The following is a 21,451-nucleotide window of genomic DNA, read 5'->3' as shown; positions in this document are numbered from 1 at the left end:
TGCCCCCTGCAGTGGAAGCGTGGAGTCTTAACCACTGGACCGCCAGGGCAGTCCCAGGAAGACCTAGCATTACAAATGATCTGTGAATATACATGGGCACTAGAAGTCCTCTGCCTCACTGCTAAGGAGGTTTTACTCTTGGGGTCTACACAAGTTTTACTCTTGAATTGATTTTCCTACAGAAATAATGCTATCCAAACTGGTGCTGTATTTCATATGCACATCATTCTAATGTTAGTGTGCTATTATTCTTAGTTGACTTAGAAACTTAACCACCAACTAAGATATTGTTTTTATGAATGTATTCTGATATCCAATTATATTTTTATCAAAATAAAACATAGCTATAATTTTAAATATCAAATACTGTAAGGTTTCATAACAAATAGCAGATCAGTTCTCTAGCCATTATAATCCTGATTACCACTCCCTAAGAGCAACCTTTTCCATGACAGCTATTTCTGCTCTCCATTTATTTCTCATCCAATTTTTTTCCTGGTATGTAAACCTCTTTTCCTACATATCATGTATACACTACCTCTTGATTCTTAAGAAAAATCCATTGAAGAGGATTTAGTTCTCTGACAATACACACACTCACACACAAACACACACACACACTTTTCCCCATCCTTCCAATGTAAGTATAACATCATTTCACATTTAGTGTTTATCATTTAATTACGATCAGCAGAGCCAAATAGTGTACTATGATTATACTTCCTTTCTTGTACAATATTTTGCTTTCCCAGGAATTAAGAATTGTCTCCTTTTGTTTTTTTTCCCCTCTCAGTTTTTAATGTTCTTATGTCATTACCAAAATCACTGAAAAAGGAACTGTAAATGTCCCAAGAGATTCAAACTCTCAGGTGTAAATTTCTTCTTGGACATGCTTCCTGAAGCCTTCCATCTTCCTACTTTTAGACTGACTCATCTTTAGTTCAGTTGCATAGGGGTCATGATGGGACTCCTCTTTACCACTCTTCTCAGAACTCCTTTACCTCCAACCTGTGCTTGGATCCCCCTTTTCCTGGGTGGCCTGTGTGTCTGTCACAACAGCCCAAGTTATGCTGGAGTAACAAATGACCCCCAAATCTCAATGCTTACAATGACAAAGGTTTACTTCTCATACACATTACAAGCCCATCATGGGTCACCTCTGTGCCTTCATCCCAGGACCAGGCTGACAGAGCAGCCTCTGCCTGAACACTGCGAGTCATCATGGCAGAAGGGAAAGAGACGTGGTTGAACATGCATCTGCTCAGAAGTCACACGTACCACTTCTACCCCTATCTCACTGGCCAGATCAATCCACACAATCATACTTGAGCCCAAAGGGCAACTACACAGTATCACCCCGGAAGGGTCAGTGGGGGAAGAACCAAATAGCACTGTCAAGTCCGACATCAACAGGGCAGAGAGAGTCTCCTGCGGGGCAGTAAGGTTAACAATTGTGAACAACGAAGCTGTCGTGGCATGTCTTCCTCTCTCTCTAGTTTGTGCCATTTTTTTCATGAAATCCACCCTGCACCCTTGTGGGTCTGTATCTTTTTTTACTCCGTTACTGTCATTTCAACAGTTTCAGGAGTGTGTTCGATCTGCCATGTTGAGTCCAAAGTCTACCAACCAATCACTTTAAAAGGGAACTTCTAGGTCATGGTCTATTTGAAAGATGAGGACCGTCTGTAATTATAACTTTCATTCAGTGTACCACTTATCATTATTTATAGCAGTTTTTCTCAGACCCTACAAATGTCAATAAAGAATTTAAATTGTATTTCCTTATGAATAGAAAACTACCCAATATGGTAAATTCACTTTAAAACTGAGGCGTTTTCTAAAACAGCTTTGATCTCGGTGTCTTGATTCTTGCCTTTTCTGATTTGCTCTAAGCTCCAAGCTTATGTCTGCAATGAAGTCAAGCAGCCCCGAAGAATTTCACTCTAATTCTGTCATCACAGACAGTAATACATTCAACATGCTGGCCTAGCTCCGAAACCTACCTGTCACTGCTGTCTGTAACTTATCTTAAATAGCATGATCTACTCGGGAAAATACAGTTCTAAACTGTATCTCCCTATACCAAAATCTTATTTAGTTCTGAAATGGCAAATACAGCAAACAGCTGCTGGAGGGTAATAATACACAAGAAACAGTCAGATTCAGCTTTTTGTTACATTAGTTTTTATTTGATATTCTCCTTTCTAATAACGGAGATACAGTAGGTTCTCAACTTAAAAAAAAAAAAAGAAACTCGCCTTTTAACTCTGGAGTGTGCACTACAAGACTAAGCGTTTCCTAAAAGATAAAGCTTGCTCAGACCCATCACTCATGTGCTGCCACCTCCACTGCTTGGGCCTGGACCTCTGGAGATATGCTTTCTCAGTCCAAATGCTCTTTCCATCTCAAAACAGTCACAGACCTCAGTAAATTACGTAATCCCTTTAACCTCAGTTTCCTCATTTACAAAATAGGAATAATAGGATTTCTAAGGAAAAGTGATGAGAATTAAATAACCCATACAGAGCCTTGACATGGTACCTGGGAGACAGTAAGCACTCAGTAAATGTTTGTTGGGTAAATATTTTCTAATTCAACAGGCACCTTATTTACCTATAAAGCTTACAGAGGTCAAATTCTATGACAACCAGGTTTAAACACTATAAATCCTTTACTGTAATAAACCCATACATTTTGTGTTTGGCCGAAATTCAGTTACTTATTATACATCTTTTTTTTTTTTTTTAATTAAATGAAGAAAGTTTGAGTTTTCTCTTCTTTATTTTGCTCTTCTAAATCCACACAATTTTAGAAAGGAATAGTTATCTCCTCACATACCAGTTTTTTTAACCTAGTGAATTTAAAAAACTCACCACAAACCTGTATCAGCTCTGCCTCTTGACATGTCCCAACCTGGCCTATGACATATATTGGCCAAAGTGAAATGTCAGGACTAAAACAGGGAGATCCTTGACTCGACAGATCTCGAGAGGTAGAAGAGTCTTAAAGACCAGTCCTGAGTGAAGCTGGGTTCATTGTTCAAAGGATGATGAATGAATCTATACATCATCAGAGAATATGCAAACCAGATGCAATTATTCCATAGAGTATCAGAATTATTTAAAAACATTTGAGAGTATCTGACACGCTGAAAGCACCTGGAGCAAAACCCTCTGGGAACCTCTGATGTCAGAGACTCTGAAGAGGCTTTTATAAATAAACAAAATCCAAATAACTATGGCTGCAAAGTCAAGATGTGCCAAATATTAAGGAGAAAAGCAGCAAAATAAACTCAGGAAGGTAAATAGATCCATTCCCTTCCACTCTTTGTTGTTCAACTGATTTCATTTGTCTTATGGAAGCTCGTTAGAAACATTTTAATACACAGCCCAAAGGCTGCCTTCAATGTGCACTCATGGTGAACGGTGGAGAGAGCAGTACAGGCTGGTGTACAAAAAGCAACGGACCTGAAATCAGAATGTGTGGGTCTGTCAGGGCTGCCACCTCCCTGAGACTCAGTTTTCTCATCTGCAAAACAGCAGGGAGAGTGTCTGTCCCTCAAAGCTGTGATGAGGAAGTGTGGGAAGATGAATGAAAACGCCTGGAACAGTGCCGTCTAGTAGAAACATACGGTGAACCACAAATGTGAGCCACAAATGGAATTTTTAACTAAAAAAATAAAAAGAAGCAGGTGAAATGAATTTTAATAATACTTTTTATTTAACTCAATATATTCAAAATATTACCATTTCAACAGGTAAATCAATAGAGGACTACTGAGATTTTTTCACATTCCTTCTTTTTGTACCGAGTCTGTGAAAATCAGTGTGTCTCTTACATTCATAGCTCAGAGTGTAAAATTCAGACCAGCCACCCTAGCCCGTGGGGCGGTACTGGACAGCACAGCCTGGCACCCAGGGCGGGCTGAGCACGTTTCCTAGATCCTAGCAGCTAAACCCTGTGGGACTGAGGAAGGTTATTTTTAAAATCGACCACATTAAAGAGAGTTTGTATTTTCATATCTTTGGTACAGTACATAATATATAATATGTAATATTGTAATAAGAATTTAAAATATTATCTATACCAACTAGACTCAGGATTTATCCAAACTAAGGGCAACCAAAAGTTATTATAAGCCACTAATATTCATTCATTTTATATTTAATTTTGCGGTTATTTTGTTTATTAGGATTTGAGTTACATATTAATCTGACATAGAATCTAATAATCTCAAAAAAAGAAAATATAACCCGACATAACAAGCACACAAAAAAACTCAAACAACTACAAGCTACACATGATTAAACTATGCCTTCCAGCAAAGAAATAGGAACAGTAAACAAAATATTTCTCTGTATTACTGAATTTTTCATTTCATAGGACCTGCTATTAGAAAGTCAAGTTATATAGTTTTAATAGCTTTCTTATAATTTTTTTCTCGTAAAAATTTAACTGTATTTTCTAAATAGGATGACCACCTATGACGACAACTTAGTTACATGTGAATATAAGTAAATATAGCATTAAAATGATGCTATATTTACTTCAGAACAATTCAATGGGGTTGAAACATTATATATTACTTGCATTACATTGTTAAGATAACACTGAGTAGTACACAGAAGGCAAATTCTTGTATCTTGAGCTCAAAGAATGGGGTGGAAAATGCATGGTAACCATTTCTTAACTGCAAGGTCTTTTTGAAAGCCAGCACGGAGCACGTGCACACACGTTTAAGCAGCTATAGTGTGCTCTTGTGTTCTGTGTGGAGATGCTCCTGCAGTTCCTAACGTTCTCATCCACTTTTCTGCGGGCTGCCCAATAGTTCAGCACGAGTGGTCAGATGAGATGCAAGAGTGAAATGGGGACAGAATTCTGGGCAGGCGACTGCTACCTCATTTCAAACCTGACAAGGACCATTTAGTTACCTAATAGAACTTAAACTTTACCAAATGTTATGAAATTCTTAAGGACCAAGACTCTTTGGACTTTGGTTTTCATTTACTATGTATTCAAGATGGTACTTCTGGAAGACAGGCCCTCTCCCTCAAGCATCTCATCGGATGCTCAGCTGAAGTGACACACAAGCTGAATGGCTAGTCTAGGTCCTGCAGCACCACCGAGGTGCCTTCTGCGGTCTCCTGGCCAAGGACTCGCCTCCCCCAAGCCCCGCTCAGGCTCACAGCACAAAGTGGTCCAGCTGCAGAGGACGAGGTTTAAATGCTCACGTCATCACATTCACACTGTTTCCGTGTAAACTCTCCCGAGGAAGAAGCTATCCCGCACCAAAGCATGTGTTTCCCAGGCCACCCGTGCTGACCCCTAGAGTCACTGACACTAAACACAACAGTCACACACAGTCTCAAACATGCATTCAGACTCACATCTGGCATTTCTGTAGAGAAGGAAGGGGTCCTGGAGCTGGAAATCCAGGTCTTTCGTGATGGGCTCTGTCCTATTCTCCATGCTCAGCCTGTTCATGATGGTGAAGCCGTGTTTCGGAGAAGCAGACCTAAAGGTTGCCGGGGGTGGGGGGACACAGAGACACGCCGTTCAGAGCAGAGCACTTCCAGGACAGGGGCATCTGGACACGCCGTCAACCTTTCCGCCCCTTCACCGTGGGCTGCACCAATGTGCGGGACGCATACGGCACGCCGGCCACGCTGGTGCTTTGGTAAAGTCCAGCCCTGCTTACTTAACTGTGTACGTATGTACATATACACAGCTTGCTTCCCTACCTACGCTGCAAGTTCCTTTAAGGCAGAGATGGTAACTACTGATAAAAAAATTACCGACAGACACCTTTAAACAATCTTGACCGTTAATACAGAGCGTACAGCACAATTATAGAAAATGTTGGTGTTGCTCTGAAATGGAAAGCTGTGTAATTTCTTAGGGAAATGATGTAACTCTGGTCAACGAACTTATGAGGAGATACAGTATAATTAAAAGTTTATACAATTTAAAGCAAAGAGCAGATATTTAGTATTCTTCAGTGTAAGGCAAACAGCTTCATAGCTAAGCTACTACAAAAGTTTTTATCCATAAAACTGTGCATTTAGTAACTTTTTATTTTTAATTTCATTCAATAAACCTTCAGTGCCTAGTCTCTGTCAGGCAGGAAGAACCCAAATCATAGAGAAACTAACAACTACAAGTGCATCTGTCTACCCTTGGGGGACAGGCCAGACACCAACCCAACTGTGCAACTTCTGCTGACAACTGGAGCACACATGCTCACACACTGCAACAGACACAGGCAGGCCCCTGCTTTAACCTGGGCACAAGGTAACAAGCCCACAGAAATGCCGTGAGCAACAGGAAGAAAAGGGGTTCATAGCGCAGTTTTATTTCACCTCTACCCACTTGACTTGCTACCTACAGCTTTCTTATGAGACTTCTAATTTTAAAACTGATGGAAGGCAATCCTTGCCTACTTATTTTACTAAGTGGTAGCGTGGTGCTGGGCATATAATGAGTACCGGAGATAATCATGACGATCATTTCAACTTCAATTCTGGGGAAGAATGAAGAGTGACTTCCGAAGACCCCTGTCAGAGGGTCCTCTGGAAATCACCGGTGGGTGTAACTCTATTACAGGAAGACACCGGAGGAAACAAAGACATAATTTTAAAAATGGGGTTAGGTGTTTTTATACAGAATCAGAATTTGATTCTTCAGTGTTTCATTATCACAACAGGCTTTCACCCCTCTAATGGTACGGTTACTACACCATCTCACAATTTATAAAATACACTCAGAGGATACCAACTGCTCTAAAGCAACATCTGTTAAGTCAAAATACATCACTGGCAGTTCCATTACCTGTACCCAGAACTCCCTTGTGATTTCCATGAGCTGTCTGTCATTCTCGAAAGACCTCAACATTCTAGAATCTGGGATCAGATGGTGGGGCTGGGCGGGGGGGGGAGAGGGATGGGAGAGAGGGTCCTGCTCTTAAGGAGTTAGATGTGGGGAAGAGATTAAGGACTAGGGAAGGATCTGCTTCTCAGTTTAAAGGTTTAACTGACAGCTCCATGAGGAACTCAAGAGTATATTAAGAAGTACTTGAAAATACCAACCTACGTTTGGCTTTGGTACAAAACAGAAAATACTTGCATAATCTGTTACTCCTCTGCATCAACAAAAGAAGCCCCTACTAAAAATGCTCTCCCTTCCGCTCCCACCGCTGCCTCCTGCCCACCCTCCACGCCGAACCTGCCCGGGCCGCAGGGGCCTCTGTGCGCTGCTCTAGTTCTGCCTGTCTCCGTGGTGACCCTTCTCTGCATCCTGCTGACCCTGAAACCCAGCCATTAGCCCCTCAGCTTCTCTACTGATTCCAACAACCAAACTAATGATGCTGACGCCTCCACACCCTGTGCCTCCGTCCCTGCCCCGTCCCGAGTGCCTGGTGCCACCACTGGAACGCCCTGCCATCACCCCAAAACCACTATTTCAAAATGAAACTAAAACTATCCTCAAGCCAGGTTCTCAACCTCCCATCTTTCCATTCCGCCAATGAGTCTATCATCCTCTCTGTTTTCCATTTCAGAATCTCACCAGTACTGTAAAATGCCACCGCCCCCTGCGTGCAGTCCCCCAATAAGCCCTGCCCACTTCACCTCACACCCGCTCCGCACCGCCGTCTTCTCCGTGCCTGCATGATGCCAGCACACCGACTTTCCCGCACGTCCTGCCATCACTCCTTTACTCCCCCACTTGCAAGCCTTCAGCAGCTCCCTACTGCTCAGAACACAGCTTTCAGCACCTTCGGTCTGATACTCCAAGCCAGCAAAATCTCTTTACTCTCACTGCCAGCTTCTAACTCATGCCAACCGATACACACTCTCCGCCCCAGATCACTGCCCTCACTGTGCTGTGCCCCGGGGCCCCTGCCTCCGCCTCCGCGAGGCCCAGCTCCTCCCCTGCACTCGGCAGCTCTGCAGAGCCTCCCAGGGCCACACGCCCGCCCCCTCACTGCTTATCACGGGCCAACTGGCACGGGGGTAGTCCATCCACACCGTGGTTTACCTTCAAAGGTGAAAGTGTGTATGGAACAGATGAGCGTGTGTGGGGTGGGAAGCGTTATTATATCTCTGTAACCCACCGGTGGGGATGGGCCTCAGCTACGAGATCTTACGTGGATGTTTCTGTGAATAAACAGCTTAGCTGTGAAGACAATGTACATACTACACATCTCTGTGTGCATGTGTGATATGAGCAACAGCTGATAAAAATTACCAAAAAACATGAATTTATTAAATCTATCCTGAAACATATTCCACGAGCTGTACAGTGGAGGGCTGAGAGACCTCTTTAATTTTGATCACGCTTCTTCAAGGAGTGAAGAGGTGGCGTGAGCAATAACGCTCTCCTCCAAATGCTGGTTAGATAATCTAACATTCTGACCAGTGTACTTCCAGCTCCTTGCCAATCCATTATACTCAAGCACTTTGTACCATTCATTCCAATTAAAGAATAAATAGTTAACACTGCTTTTGTAAGAACACAGAGACTTAAGTTCATCCATACTGAAGTTTACATTGTATTCCGAAATCAGTATTCATGACACCACACAGATGCCATCACTCAGTATTCCCTTCCTTATGTCAACTAATAACTTCAAACTAATAGCTTCAAACTAAGTTCTTTCACTTCTCTGAAATAAAACTACACTTGAAGGGTGACACGACAGAGCTAAGCCATGAGTGAAAGACCATCAGTTTCTTTATGAAAGTGAAATACTCTTACCTTGTGTAAACAAATAAGGTTCCTTCCACATCAGTCTTTTCCTAAAAAATAAAAACAAAACAAACAGCAAAACATGTATATTCTGTTCACTAACAGGAAACACTCACAGAGGTCAGAGAACATAAGCATCTTAGAGAACAGGAATTCGATCAGTTCCAAGCGGGGTCAAACCTACGTAACAGAGGGGTAACTCTTAGCGAAAGGAAAAAGCAGATTTTTTGCCCATTGTGACTCCGCTGCTTAAGCAGTGGGAAGCATCCTCCTACTGTCATTTACAAACTAAACCAGAGTGCTGTCTTCCCCTCTGACCTGGGGACACGGCCAGACGCAGAAACCACCGCTCTCTGTACTTCCTTCTCCTCCTCTGTTTTCTGGTTTCCTTTTCTCTCGTAGTATCCCGTCATCTAGGAGAGCAGCAGACCTGCCGATAACTCTACTCTGACTACTACACAGAAGACAGCAATGCTGCTGTAGTTTTCAGACAAACTAATCGCCTATTTGATGTGGAATACTTAGAGTCAAGTCTGATCTTTGAAATACAATTAGACAGAAACACTACCAAGCTAGGACTCAAGAACTCTGCCTGAGAGGGACTGGGAAAGTTGTAAACTTAAAATGATAAAATATCATTTCAGTTCACTGGGAAAGGCTCTTTTCCGTCTCCCCAGGCCCTGATGAAAATGTTCAGCTTACTAAAAAAAAATTTAAGTACCCATTTGTCTGATTAACTAGTAATCAGACCATTATATCTCAGAATTTAGAATTTATCTTTGCTATTTACGTGGTTTAATTTCAGCATTCTATTTAACCTCTCAATATTTTGTTATTTATATATCCATTAGCAAAGTCATTCAAAATTTAAGTACTCTGTAGTTTTGGTGAAAAATACGCTCTTTAAGAAACAAAGGTATATTAAAATGATGATTCTGAAAAGGCACACAAAAAATTGCAAGCATGATCCTTTCCATGCTTGAGTAATTTCATCATCCTTAAACTGGATTCACTATTAAGTGACCACTCGCTACGAGGACAAAACACTTTTCTGTCTTCCAGTATTTGACCCTGGACTGTTTCATCTCAGAAATCCTAGTCAGGATGTTTCTGCAGATCAGCACACAGAAACCTAACAGTCTTCGACCTGTTTCCTTCCTTCCTTAATGAAGTAGTGATAGAAATTACCTGTTCCCTAAGGAAAACCCAGAATCAGAAATGTAAACGGTATGCTTCTCCTGAAATTATTCTCTGACTCCAAATTTGCGATTCTTAATTAGCTTATTGTTCCGTGTCTCAGTTTCTCCACTGAAAAGAGATAACAAACCTACACCACGCAGATCTTTGGATTAAAAACGTATTTTCCATCTAAGGCTCTGTGACATCTAGATAAGAAGGTCTTTGGAAACGTAAATTCTGGTCTATTCTGGCTGAAACAGCTCAAATTCACGTATTTTCTCCGTCCCTCCACGGTTATACAGGGGTAACCAGATGTTTTTTTTCTTTCTGGGCAAAGCCCAGGTTTAGGGCAACAGTCAAAGCAAGATTCGATTAGCTCCTCCTTAGGTCCTGCAAGTAAAGAAGACTTTTTTTTTTAATATTTATTAATTTACGTGGCTGCTCCAGGTCTTAGACGCAGCACGTGGGATCTTTTAGTTGTGGCATGGGAACTCTTCGTTGCGTCATGTGGGATCTAGTTCCCTGACCAGGACTGAACCCGGGCCCCCTGCATTGGGCGTGCAGAGTCTTAGCACTTAGACCACCAGGGAAGTTCCTAAAGAAGACGTTTATGTTACAGTATTAGTTCACAGCTCTGGGGGATTTTAGCTTAAATTTTAAAAGTACAATTTAATGATTTAATATTACACTCATAAAAACTAACAAGTGCTAACAAATTAAGCAGTCCAAAATTTAAAATAACGAAGTAGAATGTAAAATAATGCTAGTTTGCAAACTATTGGGACTTGGCAGACTACTTGACACTTTCAAATCAACGCAATGTACATCTGACTATTCTGTTAAAATAATGAAAAAGTAAATCTTCATTTACCCTCTAAATCTGCCTTTCTCAATCATATATGTAGCATCTGAGTCACCTAAGAAGCTTTCGACAAATATCAAACGCTTGGGCCCCATATCCTGAGATTTCTGATTTGGTGGGATGCACTTTTTAAAACTCCAAATGATCTTGACACACAGAACTTAGAAAATCACTCGCTAGAAACAAGTGGTACACTACCACTATCAGGCAGCTTCTCAAGCTCAGCACGTTTGACATCTGGGGCAAGGTTAACCTTTGTCGTGGGGGCCTGTCCCATGCGCCACAGGATGTTTAGCAGAATCCCTGGCATCTACCCTCGGGATGCCAGTAACGTGGTCCCTCTCCAAGCGACAACTAAAAATTTTCTCAAGACCCTGCCAGTGTTGCCTGGAAGCAAAATCGACTCCAGTTAAGAACTACTGCTCTAAGGGTTGAGAGGTGAAAACACCACCAGGGTTAAGACACACCGGTGTTTTGGGGGAGTGGGATTCCCTGGCAATGGGAAGTAGGTCTAGTTCCAAAATGCCTACTCCAGTCCTGACATAATCGTTCTTAAGCTTCCTTAAAGCAGCTCATTTTCTGTCCCCGCTTCATTCCTTATTCCTCCTGCCGAATGCCTTAAGTTAGCCTTCATCCATATTCAGTGTAATAAGAATTCCTTCTTTACGTCGCACCTGCATATACTTTCTCTTCTGTTCTTAAGCATGTCCTGTACACTTCTATTAGGCTTATGTTCAGAAGCTCCCGTTGTGGTGGCATGTGGAGACGCGGCATCAATCGGCTTGCCCCCAGCAACTGCCCTGCAGCTAAACTAGGTCTCTGTCTTTTTTTTTCCTCGGCTACCACAGCCTTGAAGATGAGTACTTTGAAAGAATGACCTTCTCAGGGATGAACTATGCGTTGTCTGAAAGCAACAAGTCCAGGAAGCAGAAAAACATAACTCCTGTAAATAATGCATTGTGCCACTCGCGACTTCTGATGAGGCTGTAGAAGGGCGGCCTCTGTAACTATGGTAACACGTGTCTCAGAGACCCTGTCCAACGCCCGTAGAAAACAACCACTACTCAAAGGGAACCTCTACCTGTACCCGTTAACTTGTGAGAATTCCCCAGACTCTCGGTCGGGTGTCAAGTCAGTCCAGAGAACGACACACCCCGATCCTCATCTCTACTACCGAATTTCCTCAGCGGAATTAGGACATCACGCCTTTGGCGCTTTTCTACAGAGCAGTATACAGCCGCAGGTAGAATATCTGCATTTTAAAAGTTGCCGCTGAAACTTGTCCACCTCGTCGCTCAACGTCCTTGATACGAGGACCCAGGCGACACGTGCCCCCGAAAACTAGGGAGACATACAGCTAGGAAGCGGCGCGCTTCCTCCCCCGGGACCTCGCGGGCAGTGTCCCCACGTCCCTCCATTCCTGCCTCTTTTCGGTGAATTTCCTGTTACGAACTTAGGGCAAAGCTGTTCTCTTCTCTCCCACGTTAGGACCTACTTCTTAGTGTCTTCGCTTCTGTGAGTGGTTTTCGGGTAAACTTTAATGACCGGCTGCGGAAGGTGGGGAGGCCACGTGAACTACTGGGGCTGTGTCCCGTCGGAGGGCTCTCCTAGCTGACCGCCAGGACATGCCGGAGCAGGGCGTCTGACGCGCTCCGCGGGGCTGAGTCCTGCCCGCGCTCCGTGACTCAGTTCAACGCGGCGGGAGGTGCCCGCGGACGCCGGACCCGAGTGACCGCGGGGAGGACCTCCCCGCCCACTCGCAGCCCCTCCCCGGCCCCGCCTGCCCGCACGCACCCACTCGTTGGCCCGGTGGCCGAAGGTGTACAGGGCCACCTGGCTGGCCACGTCCACGATGCGGCTGATGTAGGGATCGTGGCGCCGCAGGGCCGCCAGGCTCATGTCGCGCCCCTTCCCGGCTGGGTAGCCCGCCGCCGCCGCCATCTTCCCGCCGGCCCGCGGGGCGTCGCAGCCCTCTCGGCAGAGCGCAGAGCGCGCAGGCGTCACTGGTCGATGGCCGCGCCCGCCTGCGATCGTTGCCACGGCAACCGTAAGGCGGCCCCCGCGCGGTCCTGCGAGCGTCCCGAGTACAGGACCATCGCTGGACGCCGGGAACGTCTGCTGCTCGGCGCTCCGCGGTCAGACCTGTAGTGATAAACACGCCTCGAGCGTGCGTAACTGAACAGGGAGGGAACTGCGATTTCTCGTGCGCGGACGCCGGGTGGTTCTTTAAGTGCAGTCCTCGACGCCCTGGCGGCTCCGAGACCCTTTCAGGGGGGTCTAAGGGTCAGAACCGTTTTCGTGACAATGCTAAAACTCACCTGACTCGTGCCCTGTGCTGACTTTTGCACGAATGCTGCAAAAACAACGGTGGGAGAAAGTGCAGGAGCCACGCTGTACAGGCCAGTGTCACTTGACGGTGTACGTGATAAGGCAGAAAAATTATTAATTTTATTACATTTCAACCTATTGGTACACTTTTAAAAATTCTGTGTGAAAAAAAGAGGAAGAAATCACAGAGCACGTGCCCTGAACACGGAGCTGCCATATTTGCCTCCAGGAAAACCCTTGAGTGCTTAAGTCGCAAGCTGAGCTAGTGTTTTTGTTTTTATTTTCACGGAACACTATTTTTACTTGAAAGAAAGATGGACAAACTATGGGTATTCAGACAGGCATTTGACAGACATTTTTTAGAAAATAAATAACGTGCACCTGTCACTTCCAGGAAAACAAAGGGTAATTATTGTCACCAATGATAATTTTTGAGCTTTCAAGCAAGAATGAGAAATTTACAAAATGTGTAACCACTGTCGTGAGCTTGGCAGCTTCTCTATACTTAAAGTCTTCAACGATGAGATTGCTGGGTATTTGGAAAGCCTGCGATGAGAGAATTCCTCTTTAAAACTTGGGAGAAAGGTGAACGTTGATCGCTCTGGTACATGCATAACTGGAGGTACATTTTTGTTAAAATATTTCAATAAAGCTTTACAGTTTCTTTTATATCTTTGAGCCTTGGAGTCTGTAGGCAAAGTCTACCTTTTGATAATTTCAGGGAGCATAGACACACCCTAGTTGTCTCTCTAGTACTTGGTCCAATGCCTTGTGCTGAATAGAAATTTGTAAATGCCGATTCTATTGAACTCAGCCGTGAGTTAGTCGAATTTACTCATTAAATATCAGCTTTTTAAAAGATCTCATGACTTACGGAATACTGAGATCCAAGTTGGCATGAAAGAGCGTACAATAACAAGTCCTGATCTTTTAGGGTTTACATTCTAAAAAAGATAGAAAAAATTGGAAAGGTTTGTTTAGTTTTCCAGGTTATAAAGAAAACAAGAAAGAAAAGGGAAAAGACCTTGAAGATTAGAGATTACACTCAGAAAAAGATGATGTATAATGCTGCAATGGCTTCAGCATTGCAATGTTGTTTATCTCCTGGCCCCAGAGCTTTGTTCTCTTAAAATTCTTTTTTCTCCCCAAATTCTTAAAGATCTAACCTTCTAGGATGAAGACAGAGTTCTGCCTAATTTCTACTTGAATAATCTGTGTTTGTAAAAACAGGTCATCATCACTTATCCAAATATACTAAGTTACAGGCTCCTTATTAGTAAAAGGCCATTTTTTAAAAATTGGGGTATAGTTGTTTTACAATGTTGTGTTAGTTTCTACTGTACAGCGAAGTGGAGTTCCCTGTGCCATGCAGCAGGTTCTCATTAATTATCTATTTTATACATATTAGTGTGTATGTGTCAATCCCAATCTCCCAATTCATCCCACCCACCCCCTTTCCCCCCTTGGTGTCCATACGTTTGTTCTCTACGTCTGTGTCTCTATTTCTGCCTTGCAAACTGGTTCATCCTTACCATTTTTCTAGATTCCACGTATATGCGTTAATATGTGATATTGGTTTTTCTCTTTCTGACTTACTTCACTCTGTATGACAGTCTCTAGGTCCATCCACGTCTCTAAAATGACCCAATTTCGTTCCTTTTCATGGCTGAGTAATATTCCATTGTATACATGTACCACATCTTCTAAAAGGCCATTTAAAATGAGCAAATTCTTTTAAAATCCATATAACTTCAATTTTCACTGGCTTCCACAGTGTGGTCATTCTTACCCTGTGTTTCCAGAAGACTCATCATGATACCTTGAACAAATATTGGGGTCTTTGGGTTTCATGATTATTTTATAATTGCCATAATGAGATAAAATATGTGCTAAGAGTTGGTGTTACCAAGTTGTATACCACAATTTAAAATAAGTTATAGTATGATTTAAAAAATAGTGTCTGGGTCCAGGATGTTTATGCCATTGCGATGACTAAGATAAAATTCACCACTTAAGGTAATTGTAAGAACACAGTATGTTTAAATTGTTTGGAAATAGATACAGAACTGGAAAATGTTTGGTTCTGTAGCCATGTATGGATGTTTGTATAGAAATAAAAACTGACTTTTTATGGCATGATTGTCTAGAGATGTAAATACACAGTCCGCTTTATTAGTACTCTTTCCTTTACTGTGTAAAGGACCTCTAAGTTTTGCATTTGTCTGGTAGTAGAATGTATTGCAATGGAGGGGAAAGAGGCGCTTCCAGGATGCACCTAAGAGTTTGTGATTCTAAAATGGCTAAAGCGGCCCCTGATGCCCTGCTGATGCTGCCTGTATGAATTCCCTTCATGCTGGGAATTTTATACCAAGTGGTGACAGAAGTGGGCGGTTAATGCCCTCTCTCTTCCAGTGGAGGAAAACGGTTTGAAGCTGTATGTTATCAGTTGTTTGCAGTGCGTGGTTTGTTTCTTTTTGAAGCAGCAGAGCACGGCAGAAAGGGCACCCCCTTGGAAAGGGAAACTAGTTAAACTTATTTTTACCTCACTTGGAACTTGGGGATCATAATATCACAACTTCACAGGGTAAATGAGATCAAATGAGGAGAAAATGTACCCAGAAAATATTTGCAATGTGTAAAATGTTCTGCAGATGAAAAAGTTATTACTGTTATAATTATCATCATCATCATTATTATTATTTCTAATAGAAGCCCGGAAGGGATTCTTCCTGTCTAATTACCCAGCCAGAGCTCAAATCATCTCAACAAAGTTCTGCGTAAGCGACAAGGAGCACATTAAATCCCAAGGCGGTTCATTCCCAATATTTTTATGTGGTGGAGGATGTGAGCATATTTATTTATGCTTATTTATGCATATTTAAGACATATTTGTCAGGAACTCCACAATTAGAGGAAGAAATGATGGAGGAAATATATAGGTCGATGTTCCACGAGATTGCAAAGGGGTTAAGATGTGAAACAATCATCAGGGGGACTTGGAACAGAATGAGAAGGGGCTAGATGTGGGGAGGGAAGAGGCCTGATGGGTGGGGAAGGAGGTAGCCTGGAGATAGGCTTAGAACATCGCCAGTCTGGGCCCGGCAGCTGCCTGGACTGAACCTCTGCTCACCTGACCCAGAAAGGGCCCAGAGCTCTTCAGAGTGGGGACCACTCTTGCATGTTCTCTTCTGATCCCTGTTTGCCTCTCTCTGCCAGTCTCATAAAATCTAGTCCTTCCAGGCTCATTGTCAGGGGTCAGGTGAAGGCTTCATGGGCCTGCAGGGCGTCTACAGTAACATCTTTTCACTTGCTGCCCAGAGCAAGCTACGAAGAGGAAGGGCCTTTGATTCCCCACGAAGAGATATAGGCTTAAAAGGCAAAGACCGGACTGTGGTAATTGATGCGCGTGGGCCCAGCCCGGGTCACTCAAGACAGCAGGACGTGGAAGGGAGGGTCGGAGGCAGAAGACCCTCCGACAGGGACTTCACGACTGTGCCACGGAGGGGGACAGTGGGAGCCGTGCAGAGACCAGCTGCCAGCTCTCTGGAAACACAGGCAGCTCTATGTCCCATAGTGGGGTAGCTGCCACTTAACGGGGCCGACTTCTCATGAAGGAGCCTTGTCCTGGGGCAGAGCGGCTTGTGCGGTTGTCAGTGGGTCGTCCGCTGGACTCTGAGCCGCTGTCAGGTGAAGTGGGCGTGTGTGGTCCTGGCGGGTTCATCGCGGTGGCGCTAGGTCATCTAGGGATGGCCTGAGGCCATCTGATTCGAGCAGAGTCCACAGTTCTGGGCAAGTCACCTCACTTCTGTGGAATATGGGGACTGAGTTGGAAGGATGCTTCCCAGCTCCAGATTCGGCGCTGCTCTATCGGACCGCTCTGTCCATGTCAGATGCAGCCATCTTAACAAACACGGAGCGAAGCCTGGAAACAGTAATGAATAATCTATTTAATATGTCTTGAAATTAGGTCAAGGGAGCAGCCTGTTAAGGACTTTGCAATGTTATATCAAAGCTGAGGGCTGAATGCTCTAGCCAAGAAAGAGAAAGAGTTTTCTTCTTTCCTCGGTTGGTTCTTGTTCTCAGAGAAAAGCAGTCGTGTTGGGAGAATGGAATGTTTATCCTCGCCCTCCTTCACATGGCCTCCTGCCAGAGTGATTGGCCCTCGCTGCAGATTTTTTTGGCTGCGTTGGGTCTTCGTTGCTGCGCATGGGCTTTCTCTAGTTGCGGCGAGCGGGGGCTACTCTTCGTTGCCGTGCGCGGGCTTCTCATTGCGGTGGCTTCTCTTATCGCGGAGCACGGGCTCTAGGCGCACGGGCTTCAGTAGTTGCGGCACACGGACTCAGTAGTTGTGGCTCGCAGGCTTAGTTGCTCCGCGGCATGTGGAGTCTTCTTGGACCAGGGCTCGAACCCGTGTCCCCTGCACTGACAGGCGGATCCCTAACCACTGTGCCACCAGGGAAGCCCCTTGCTGCAGATTTTTAATCTAGGTGAAATGCAGATTTCAACCTATCTGTGATGACTTCCATGGAGGTCTATAAGAAGCGGTCGGGAAAAAGTGTCAGGGAACCCCGGGTGGAATAAAGAATTTTCTAATTACTTGCTATTGTTACAACCGACCATGTCAGCTTTTCACTTTGTAATTGACTTTTCTCTTTCTAAACTGATGTATGAAGCCCCAGAGGAAAATGAACTGCACGATATTGTGCTGAACGACACTTAAGTCCAAGGTGAGAGGCTTTGGAAAGACACGGCTTGGTCAGGAGCTGGGACCCCGGGAGGGGCTGGAGGCCGGAGTGGGGGACAGAACCTGTCGCTGTGGTGTCTTGTCCTGCAGGTCTGACATAAATAGTCTCTGCTGAGCCCACAGACTGCAGCCCACAGGCTAAGTCTGGCCCTCTGCCTGGTTTGTAAATAAAGTTTTATTGGGGCACAGCCACGCCCACCTTATTGTCCGTGGTACTTTCACCTGGCAACAGCGGAGGTGATGAAACCAGACGGCCTCAGCTTCGATATGTGAAATGGTTGCTCTCTGCTCCCTGACAAGGTCTGCTGATCCCTGATCTACGTTATTTAACAAATCAGTAAGTAACTTGCGTCAGGGACCCTCTACACGCCAGTGGGTACCTGTTTGTGTCCGTCATAAGCACATGATGGATTGGAAAGGGGACGAAGATGAAACCTCATTACTGTGCTCAAGGAGTTGTAATCTGGTCGAGGAGACGAAGATTGGCATATGTGAAAAGATGGGGACAATAAAAGGTGACATATAATCAAGGGTTAAGTTGTGACGTATAGACAAGCACTAGGGTTTGCAGAAAGGGAGGGAGGGTCGGTGAGAGCCCCAGTAGCTGTAGACAGCGACGTTGAATGGAATAAAGTCCCAGGACACATGAGAGCTGGGATGCCCCTTGGGATCCACAGTGATTGTTTGACCTCTATTCCTACTCATGTCATTTAAGTCACTGATAGTTTTGGCCTGCTGTTTAGGGGATGCCTTAATGACCAGAAATATTTCTGAGTAACTTTAGCTGACTGATTTTCCTAGGACTTGGGATTCCTTCCATCTCCCTAAACTGCAGAGAATTTAATCTAGTCACGGTGGCATGGTGTCGTTCTTTTTTGGAGACGATATAGTGTAATGAGCTTGGGGTCAGAGGCCTGGATCTGAATCCCCTCTGCACTGTGGAGCCTTGGGGGCTCTGGAGCGCTCTGGGTCTCAGGTTCTTCATCTGAAAAGCAGGGACAAGGATAACGTCTGCCTGTCTGCGTGGACAACAAAGTCATGTGAAGGGCTCAGACTCTGCAAGCCAGGGCTATGCGGCTGGTCAGCCACTGACCGGTGCCCGGCATAACAGCAGGGTGTGTGTCCTGTTCCAGGGAGCCATTCTCACCTCCAGAACAAAGATTAGTTCTTCATTGTTTATGAAGACAATTTGTGTAGAGCACAAATGCTCTACCGCCAAGTGCAGCACGACTGCTGCCTGCTGCTTACTAATGGCCCCGAGCCTTCATTTTCACCTAACGGCCACTGCCAGGCCACCAGCTCTTTCCGTGGTGTCCTGGGGATCTTGGAGCGGGGCCTCGGGTCTACACCTGCGGGAATTGCGGGTGCTCCTGGGGACTGTACCCACTCCCTCTGGAGGTCAGGCAGGTTGGCGGTGGGACGGCCCAGGCTCTCCTATGCTCTCCCCCATTTCAGCGGTTGTGGGTGAATCGAAACCAGACCAGTTTTCCCGGTTTGCAATAAGGAGATAGTGGCGCATTTTTGTGACTGTCGTGAGTATTGCTGAACGAGCTCTTTGGAACACTCCGTGTGGTGATGTCATCATAGAGCACGAGGCTTTAAACCGGGTCTGAAGTGTCCAGGGCGGGCTCTGCTTCTCCTGTGGACAAAGCCTGACGACAGCCTAGCTTGCTTCCCTGGAGGTCATTCGAAGATGAAAGCTCAGGGTGTTTTCTGCGTTTCCTGTTGGTGATAAATGGCTTCTCCAGGGCTCGACCTTCTCCGCTGACGTGCAGACTCGGGGAGCCCGCTCACAGCGTAACGAAGCGGGGGCTGCCTCTGAGGCCTGTAGTATTAATATATTAAAAAATTTTTTTTAATTGGAATATAGTTGATTTACCATGCTGTGTTAGTTTCAGCTGTACAGCAAAGTGATTCAGTTATACGTATGTATCTATTCTTTTTCAGATTCTCTTCCGTTATATGTTATTACAAGGTATTGAATATAGTTCCCTGTGCTATATAGTAGGTCCTTGCTGTTTATCTATTCTAAGTACATTTTTTAAGAACTGCAAACACTGAAGTGGCTTCTCTTATCGCGGAGCACGGGCTCTAGGCGCACGGGCTTCAGTAGTTGTGGCATGTGGGCTCAGTAGTTGTGGCTTGAGGGCTCTAGAGCGCAGGCTCAGTAGTTGTGGCGCACGGGCTTAGTTGCTCCGCGGCATGTGGGATCTTCCCGGACCAGGGCTCGAACCCGTGTCCCCTGCATTGGCAGGTAGATTCTTAACCACTGCGCCACCACGGAAGTCCCCTCCTTATTCTTTCTAAGGAACTTTTACATCCTTCCCTGCGTCTCACAAAGAAAGCCATGGTGGTCGCCCATCCCAGCCCCAATTTCCCTTTAGTGGGGGCTGAAAAGTCCAGGAGTAGCTGGCTGGGTGTCCACGTACGGAGATTCCAGAAGCCCCCTTTTTGCCTGGGCTTGATGTTGGGGGTGGAGGAGAGGCAGGGGTAATTCCTAGGTATTACAGTTAGAATCATCACCCAGAAAAGTGGTTTCAGCCACCTCTTTGTATGAAGAAGCAGAGCTGGAGGGTTGAGGTCACCCCGGTCAGAGGAGGGAGAGCCTAGGCAGATCCTCCAGCCCGGCCGCCTCAGGATTGCTGGAGGGCATTTAAACAGGACTAGCCGCGGCCAGGGCCCAGCCAGACTCCTGCACGCGGCCGTGAGCTCGGGCCTGGGAGTGTCCTCCAAGTGGTTCTCACTGCAGCCTCTGCGCCGAGGCCGAACCCCCCTGGGTTCGCATCTGGCTCAGCTGGGGTGGGAACTTGGGCAATTTACGTATCCCGTGTAGACCTCAGCTTCCTTCCCTGTGACATGACGTTATTAATGATACCGACTTTGTAGGATTGTTGTTGAAAATCAGACAAAAAATACAAGCATCTGAAACGTATCAAGTACTTAATAAAAATAAATGACTGAGGTGTTATTTGTTAATAGCAGAACAGGATAAGACATCAGGCCTCCTGATTTCCGGGCAGTGCCCCTTCCAGCACGGTCACTTATCAAGGCCTATGGTGATGAATTCGGTGTAAAATGGGTGCTTTGTCCTTTAAAATGACATCAGTGGCCTTGTTCCTGATTCCTTATTTTCAAGGCCTCTTAAGCTTCACTCTATTTCAGTGTTTCCTGCTTGATGTAATTCCTTTGCTTATCTGCTCATTCATTTGTTCTTTGAGTTGACAAAGAACATCTGTTGGGTGTCTGTTAGGTGCCAAGTACTACCTAAATATCATCAATATAACAAAAAAATTAAATATAGACCCTGCCTTCCAGGACCTTAAAGTTTAATGGAGGAGAGCCACTAAAACAAATGATTGCACCATGTACTTATTATGACAATAGGTTTGTAAAAAAAAAAAAAAAAAGTTCTAAGAACAGTTTCTAGTTCTCCAGGCAATCTGGGAGACCAAAAAGTTGTTTCAGTTTTGGTGTTAACTAAGGTGTCCTACTCTGGCTTTACCCTATGACGTTCTGATTTCATGGAGATGGGACGTGACCTGAGCGTGGAGATGTTTCCAGCTCCCGGGTGATTATAACGTGCATCAAAGTGT

At 44.8% G+C, this 21,451-nt stretch overlaps 1 protein-coding gene across 2 annotated transcripts in view; it reads right to left on the bottom strand.

Annotated features, from left to right (window-relative positions):
- The window catches only part of DCP1B (decapping mRNA 1B), a 50,668-nt gene extending 37,852 nt beyond the window's left edge, over positions 1-12,816 (bottom strand). The window contains exons 1-3 of one of the 2 annotated variants that reach the window (XR_003429987.1): positions 12,581-12,816; positions 8,755-8,795; positions 5,388-5,515 (exon numbers count right to left, since the gene is read on the bottom strand). Coding sequence is in view for 1 of the 2 variants with exons in the window: in XM_027093049.1 (XP_026948850.1) it covers positions 5,388-5,515; positions 8,755-8,795; positions 12,581-12,727 (316 nt within the window). In the remaining variant the exon portion in view is untranslated. The remainder of the gene's footprint in view (positions 1-5,387; positions 5,516-8,754; positions 8,796-12,580) is intronic. The other variant, XM_027093049.1, reaches the window with a different exon arrangement.
- Between the last annotated feature and the right edge of the window lie 8,635 nt (positions 12,817-21,451).

The sequence above is a fragment of the Aethalodelphis obliquidens genome, unplaced genomic scaffold (assembly GCF_003676395.1).
Source record: "Aethalodelphis obliquidens isolate GAN/ISIS:26980383/991018 unplaced genomic scaffold, ASM367639v1 scaffold83, whole genome shotgun sequence".
In the NCBI taxonomy this organism is placed as follows: Eukaryota; Metazoa; Chordata; class Mammalia; order Artiodactyla; family Delphinidae; genus Aethalodelphis; species Aethalodelphis obliquidens.
Note: the sequence above shows the minus strand (reverse complement) of the source record. Positions and strands in the feature narration are given on the sequence as shown.